Source organism: Biomphalaria glabrata, chromosome 5, assembly GCF_947242115.1.
Source record: "Biomphalaria glabrata chromosome 5, xgBioGlab47.1, whole genome shotgun sequence".
NCBI lineage: Eukaryota > Metazoa > Mollusca > Gastropoda > Planorbidae > Biomphalaria > Biomphalaria glabrata.
The window spans coordinates 13950533-13958487 of NC_074715.1; the positions used below are offsets into that span (position 1 = coordinate 13950533).

Here is a 7955-nt window from a genome sequence, read left to right on the forward strand (position 1 = left end):
ATAGTTCTTGGAAATGATAATAATTATGGTTATTATAGTAGATTTTTTTTTCAGGGTGGGTTAAAAACAATTTAACTCTCCTAATTGACGATACCATCTTTGATTTGACCTCATTAAATTTAACTAATGTTTAATTTTGTAAACATTTTGTGTTATACAAAAAGAATATGCATTCCTCTTTAATTCTATACCAAATAAAACATTTTCTGACGACAGATATTTAAACTTAATCATAACAGATTAGTGAAATAGTACTGAGCAAAATGAAGAAATCTGTTGAAATGTGGAAAAATAATTACAGAGTTAAGAAAAAGTAAGTAAAAAAAAAAATGGACAGCACAATTTTTATTTATGAGAAAAAACAATAAAAATCTGGACTATTTACAAAAATATTTTATTTACAAGAGTAACATCTACAAAAAATAAATATTTAATCCTGAAAGCTTTCCAACACTCCTGCAAAAAAAAAAAAAAAAAAAAAGGTTATTCCTTAGAGGCAGCCATTTGAAATCAACGTTAATAAATGTAAGATTTAGGGAGCAACAAAAAAAAAAAAGTTTGTAGTCGAACTGTAAGGAGATAACAAAAATTTGTGTTGTCACAAGGTCAAAATGTTGGAGACTTGATCATTTTGTTTAGTCTGTTATGTCATTATTATTATTACATCCTTCATCTGTTCAAATTTTCAAAGAACAAATTTCACTAAGTTTTTTTTTAGCCTGCCCTAAATGATCATTTAATTGATGGTTTACCTCTGGTCAAAGGAGCTGAGGAATGGCAAATGTCTCATTCCTGGCCTCTGGAAGAAGTCATTCCTTTTGTACAAGTGTCTTAAAATCCTTTTAGCTCATTAACCATAGAGTGGGTATTCATAAATAGCACTAAACATTAAATGCATAGACTATACATAAAAAATGCGTAAAAAAAAACAACAAAAACATTATTAAATTACTAGTAGATCATACATCTCTTATTATGTTGAAGGAGTTTGTACATTACATCAGTAATAATTGTTTTAAGAAATGGTAAACTTTGTGTGGTATGTGCTTCAGACTGTCATGGCAATGGTCCTAAGTTCAAAGTTCTAACCATACTCCTTCCATCCTCTATGACATAATAATCTCAAGGAACACCCAAAAATGAAAAAAAAAGTTGGAATTTTATTTGCTTTAACATAAGTATCCTTCTTTGCACTAGCATAAATGTAGGAGGTAGCCGAAATGTTGTTTTTACCAAATTTGTAAATTAAATTACAAATATAATAGATAAATAATATATAGAATTATTTACCTTCTAAGAAAGAATAACAGTCTTTAGTTTCAAACACTGTATCTGGAGATTAAAGAGATGCAAAAATATTTTTAAAAAATCCCTTTTAAAAAAATAAAGCTCATCTATTTAAGGGTAAGCACTCCACACTTACAAAACTATATATCTCAATAATGTAGATCTATATTTCCCTTATTTCAAACAAGATCTAGCCTTTATTGAATAAATTCATTAATTTTTTTAATTAATTATGTTTTGTTGGTCCAAGAATAGTTTTGGGAGAAATAAAGTGTTCAATTATCCAAGGGCATGAAACCCATCATACTTAGCTGTGTCTGTGAATACTGAAGGATTAATTTCCTTTGTTGGTATCAAACAAAATAATTAATTACCATTAATTAATTGACTAATTGGTTAATTTTTAAAAAATTGATTCATGTCTTGTCTATGCCAATAAAAAATTGTGCAAAGTTTCAACTTGATCTGAGAATGGGTGTGGGAGAAATAAAGTGTACAAACTTTTTACCAGACATACAGAGTGAGTTGATATATAAGCTTTGTAAAAAGGACATCAGTAATAAACAACAAGTTAGCTATTTTGTTAAGTTTAAAACTAAAATTCCAAGATTGAATTTGTGGAAAAATAAAAAAAGGGTTCAATATTAAAAGAAACTTAAACAATTTTATTTTTTCCCCTTCCTTTTTACATTTGATGGGTGATGAAAAACACAGTCTATTGGGAAACCAATTATAATACATTTTTATAAATTAGGGAAAAAGACAAAATTATTTTCAATCCATTCATTTGGTATGAGGAGATTCTACTGTTTGCCTAGAACAATGTGGACATTTAGTAAGACAAACTTTGTTTTCGGCTACAGATTTCCTATATCAAGCTAACTCAGCTAAGTTTTAAAGAATAACTATAGTCAGGCCTGAATTCTCCTTTCAGAATCAGCTGTTAGCATTCCCGAACAACCTATAGAAGAGGCAAAAATGATGTTTGCCTGTTAACTAGCAGTGTTAAGAGCCCTAATAAAAAAGGAGTAGAGAAAAGATTATAAAATGCTTCTTACAGCCAGTAAAAAAAACAACAACATAAAAATTCTTCAACCAGACATGATAATATATATAGTTTAAAACATGGTACCTAAATGTTTCCTTAATACAATTTTTCTTTTTTCTCTGATAGTTCTTGTAGCAGCCTCAGAAGCTAAGCTCTGAATAAAGAGTTCCTGAAAAGAAAGAATAGATAAAAATTAAATTATGTAAAGTAGCCTGTTTTTTTTTTTAATTCTTCATTTATTATTGGTTATAAGAATTTGAATGATTATTAAAACCACTATTCTCACACTGCACACAGACATATCTTTAGAATTATTTTGTTTTAATAAATTAAAATATCTATATTGTGTCATTTAAGTCATTAATATAGGTTAACAGTTATAGATCTAGATTTATCATCTAGATCCTACTGTCTTGTCTATAGACTATAACTATATTATAAACTTCTAGACTTGATCTAGAATAGATAGTGGATAGTGACTAAGACTAAGTCAGTAAGTGAATGATACAAATAGTATACACATATATATATAATATAATACAGACACTTTGACTCCATTGGCCTCCTTCAGTCGTAAAACGACTATGGTTCATCTCAGAGCAAGTGAGATGAAAGCCTGGTTGGCTACCCATCTAGGAGAAGGAAAACTCTGAATCCAAACCTTCGCTGCCCTGCGGCTATACCCAAACACGGGAAAGGCTTCGGGAGACAACACTGAGGAAAAATCAAGAGCTGGTGACCCTTAGGCAGACTGTGGCACACCGTGCTACAGCCTGGGAGATCCTGCGGCGCTACTGATCCCAAACTGTATTGGATATCCCGTTCCTTTGGACACTTTGACTAACATTTAGACAAAGTGACACTGATGAAGCAACGGTAAATAAATGAACTGAAACAGGATCTTGCCCTACTCTGTTTATATTTAAACCTAAATCTATCTTCAAAATCATATGGACTATAGGATTTTAATTAGATCCACTAGAACAAGATAGAATCTAGATCTATATTTACTTACTGCTGCTTTGGCTAAGGTAACAACAGCTTCGTGACTGGCAATTTTTACGTCGGTATCGGTTTTTATGATACTCCTTATTCGTGACAAGGGCAGTTTGATCAGCTTTTCTTGAGGTTCTATTCCAGGTTGACCAAGATCTGTAGCTTCGGTGGAATGAATTTCAACTTCTGCCTGTTCTGTAATTTCTGTTTCAGTATATTCTTCTTGATCGATATCTTTATTTGTAAAAAGATCTATACTTTCTTGAACTCCCGCCATTGTTGTTTACGGCACAAAAATCCAACTTTTTAATTTCTGTTGCCAACTAGACAATGTATAGCTCTTCTGTCTCGAGAGACAATGGAAGCGCCCACATTCCGCGACAAATGGCTCTAAATAAAAAATGGTTCTCGCTTAGATAAAGAAAAAATATAGTAATTTGATTATTGGAACTTTTTCGCAGTAAAGGCTAATCACAGTATAATCTGTTCACTGTTTACATTTTGATGTTTAAGGTCTATTTACATTTTTAGCAATAAAATTAATTCGAAGAAAAAGCAATTTGAAGCAGTATCGTGACTTGATAATGGAACTTACAAAAAAAAAAAAACCAAAAAAAAAAACGTGAGAACTTTTGAAAGGTTTTGAAATAGACACAATTTAAAAATATCAAAGACGCCAAAGATCGCTTTCACCAATTAAATAATAAAAATTGCTTTGTGCTACAGTCGAAAGAGCCTAAAATTATTCAACAACGCTGAAAAGTGCAGACAAAAATTATATGGTTTATTCGAATATCGTTGATCAATACTTCCTCATTCTGTACACCGGATACACCAAAAAAGATTGCTATTTATGGATATGCCACCGTGCATTTAAATCTCCACTACACTACCCTATCATTCATACGCTATCCTATGTCACACTACACATGAGTCTGTTAACTCTTTCTCTCCGTTATTATTTACCTCATTCTGTTGGAATCAACGTTGGTATCGTCAGTTAGGAGAGAAAGAGTTAATTATTTAATTAGTATTTGTTAAACGTGTCTCCATCACACACTGTGCAACTTTAACGTAGTTAGTGCACCATGGACTTGTTTCTTTTGTGGGAGTTAGGGCGTAGCTAGGATTTTGTTCCGTGTGTCATTAGAAGGAGCTGGAGTAAATGTCAATTTACAAACTACTTCTGCTTGTTATCACATTTTTTCCACGGTCACACGTTTATTAGGCCTACGCCTCGATACAAATCGTTTCAACTTAATTTATTATTGGGGGGGGGGATAAAATTCTTACTCTTTTTAGTTGTAGGATACCTGAAATTTTGTATCAATTTTCTTAATGATGTTGTTGCTTCGGCAACTCTGACAAACAAGTTTTGGGTCATCCTTTGAGCAAGGCTGGCATAGGCATAGGGCGTTCAATTGGTGGGTGCCCCAGAAAGGAATCAAAACAATGTTTTTGGGAAGAAATTGCGAAACTTGTCCCCAATGTTATTGTAAGAGTACACTATGGTGTAATCAAGAACATTGAGTGAAATGGACTTGTACAGAAAGGCACGTTTTGATATGCGATAACGTCACATACCATAGATGTGATAAATTCTAAACCGACATTTTTGTGTAAAAGCGAATCGCAATCACCGAGTATGATTGGATGTGTCGTGTGATTAAAAAACAACAACTATTTCATGCATTCACTTGATTTAATCCCTTCGAGTCCAAGTGAAGCGTAGGGCCGCATCCCACCGTACAATGTTCACTGGCAATGTCTCTCGGGCCCATGTCCACCTTGCTTTCTTTTCTTTGATTTATGTTGCTCTCTTCCATTTTTACTTTGGTCTCACAGCCTTTATCTTCCCATTTGGGTTCCAGTTCAGAGCCTGCTTTGCAACATTTTCTTTTATCCTCCAACATGGTCTGCCAAATCCAGTTCCATTTGCATCATTTGATTTCCTTCTCTTTTGGTTTATGCTGGGTTGTTTCCAACAGATTGTAATTTGACTTTTTTCTCGGCCATTTAGCACACATTATATGCCGTAACCATTTGTTGGTGAATTCTTGAAGCTTGTCTGCATTGCTATTTGGTACTCACCATGTCTCTGCGCGAGGCCCCATAAACCACGTGACCGTGGGTGGTTTCTCACGTCTCCTACGAGTTTCGCCGCCGCTTCACTGGCGAAATTTTTCTACAAGTCACAGATTTCTAGGATTTAATTCAAAAATGTGTATGTGTGATATGCTCACAAAATGTCAGGATGGACGCTTCTACTATTAAAAAAAAAACAAAAAAAACAACTGCCTTTTACGTAAGCTGCTTGCATATATGTTTCTCTCTTCTATGTAAGTTCAAGCAAGATGGCGCCTAGGCTGGTCATTAATAGTTTTTAGGAGTCACTTTTGTTACGTCTATCAACTTTCAGCTTGCCAAACTAATTACCCTTGTGCAGGGTCCTTCCTAATGCAGGATATAAGCTCTTCATAACATAACTGTCGAACTATAAGCATCTTTCTACGCCACTGACTAGGGAAAAATGCATTTTTGCCACACTTCTATGGATATCTTCAATAATTTTATTTTAAAATAAGGTTAAACTTAGATTGAAACTATTCACTGGCAAGTGTATATAATTCCTTGTCTCATTCACCAAAAATGTTACAATAGATATGGAGAGGACAGTTTTAACTACGAATCGCCTTTAAAATGATATTATTTTTAATATACATTTTTCATAGATTTTAGTGTTTGTTTTGTAATCCAATATTTTTTTTTACTGTCGACGTGAACTAAATAGTAAAGAATAGTTTTTTTTTTTTTTTTTTTTTTTTAGGAAACCTCAGCTTTTTAGCTTTTGACTTCAGTTGTCTAGCTTAGTACATCCTAGGAATCCTTGGGCTTTTGCCTCTTTTCTTTGCCTCTTTTCTGGGCGTTGCCTCTTTTTGGGGCTCTTGGCCTCTTTATTGGGCTTCTTTTTTTTTTTTTTTTTTCCAAAGAAAACACACAAAACATCATTCTAAATTAATAATAGTACAAGGAAAATTTCATAGAAAAAAAAAGACATTTTTATCAAAGTTATATTCCAGGATTTTCAGTATGATCGCGGAGTAGGCTGCAGCGATATCCATAAAATGGTGACAGCAAGGGGTCCAGAAAATGATGACAGCAGAGGTCCAATAAAATGATAAGCAAAGGTCCGATAAAATGATGGCAGCAAAGGTCCAATAAAATGATGACAGCAGAGGTTCAGAAAAAGGTGACAGCAAAGGTCCATAAAATGATGACAACAAATGTCCAGAAATTGATGACATCAAGGGTCCAAAAACATTCACAAAAATTTTGAAAGTGTTCCTTAAAATAAGTATTCCCAAAAATTATTTTTATTATTTTTTTTTTTATAGACTCATGAGTTATTAAAATTTATTTTTATTATTTTTGCAACAATTTTTTCCCTTAAGGACCTCCATCCTATATCCTTAGGAATTCTCTGGGGTAAAGAATAGTTTTTTTTTTTTTATTTTTTTTTTTCCTCTTTCTGGGGTAAAGAATAGTCGTACATTAGACACTACCGCATTCGGTTTAAAAGAATGTTGAATTTCTTCAAAGTTTTATAAAGAAGATATACAATGAAAAATTGGTTTTTATTTAAAAAAGTACAAGTTTAGGCTTTGCATTATTGTGTTTTAAATAGTTAAATAATATATAATTTACTTGTTAAAATTTGTATAATACGTAATGCTTAAATAGAATTTATATATGTTATGATAATTTTTCAAGTTACTTAAAATAACAATTTTTAGGGACGAGAAATGCAAATTTTGGCTATTAAAAAGTTCATAGAGTTCTCTATATCATTGTACTACGAAAATAATCTACCGAAAGGTCATCGTCAAAGGCTAATAACTGTTGGAAAAAGTTGTCATCTATTTTTAGTTTATATACAAATTACTAGTTTTTCAATTTTAAATGTCAACTACATAAAACATTATCTTTTCTTTTACTAAACTGTTTAAATCAAATCTAATGTTTTAATTTTTATAAATTTCAGCATTTTGAAGAAATTTTGAAGTAATATTTTGTAAAGAAGTATAGAAAAAATGTGTAGAATTATCGTTTTAAAAAGAACATTTAATCAAAGTATATTTATATAACCTCAATTTGTTATTATCCCATCGTTCCTGTGCTAAGTATGTTGAATGTTGGCTTTAAGGACCAATGGTTCCTGGTTCAAAGTCTCATTGGCGCACTTTTTTTTTTTTTTAATAATTATTTTTTCTGTAAAAAGAAAATGAGAATCTAAAATACGATAACCTAAAAAATTATAATTTTGACTGAATAAATATATTTTCTGAGCTTAAGAGAAAGGCAGACTTATTACTTCAAGATGTTCATCTAGCTTTCTTTGTGATTTTATTACTTCTGTATCTTGAATGATGATTTTGACAGCTAGTCTTGTCTAACAATATGATCAAACCAGTTCTTTTTTTTTTAATGATCTACACATAAACGGCATTATACAATAAATATGACGACATTGTTGATTTGAACAGCGAAAAAAAATGTTAATCTACGCCTAGAGATTGGAGGATCGATGGATATATTTACCAAAAGAAAAAAAGAAAGTGAATCA

At 31.8% G+C, this 7955-nt stretch overlaps 1 protein-coding gene across 1 annotated transcript; it reads right to left on the reverse strand.

Moving 5' to 3' along the window:
- Nucleotides 1-376: 376 nt before the first annotated feature.
- Nucleotides 377-3667, reverse strand: LOC106061482 (DNA polymerase epsilon subunit 4-like). The gene is made up of 4 exons (XM_056029718.1): nt 3351-3667; nt 2420-2504; nt 1291-1332; nt 377-456 (listed from the first exon to the last, which is right to left on the reverse strand). The coding sequence occupies exons 1-4, from the start codon at nt 3606-3608 to the stop codon at nt 431-433; spliced, it is 411 nt and encodes a 136-aa protein (XP_055885693.1). The 5' UTR covers nt 3609-3667; the 3' UTR covers nt 377-430.
- Between the last annotated feature and the right edge of the window lie 4288 nt (nt 3668-7955).

What these genes read in the sequence shown, in the direction of transcription:
- LOC106061482 (XM_056029718.1), bottom strand. Translation starts at nt 3,608, where the DNA reads ATGGCGGGAGTTCAAGAAAGTATAGATCTTTTTACAAATAAAGATATC. An exon ending in TGTATTAAGGAAACATTTAG is followed by an intron (nt 1,333 to 2,419) that starts GTACCATGTTTT and finishes TTTAATCTCCAG; the next exon opens with ATACAGTGTTTGAAACTAAA. An exon ending in CTGTTATTCTTTCTTAGAAG is followed by an intron (nt 457 to 1,290) that starts GTAAATAATTCT and finishes TTTTTTTTGCAG; the next exon opens with GAGTGTTGGAAAGCTTTCAG.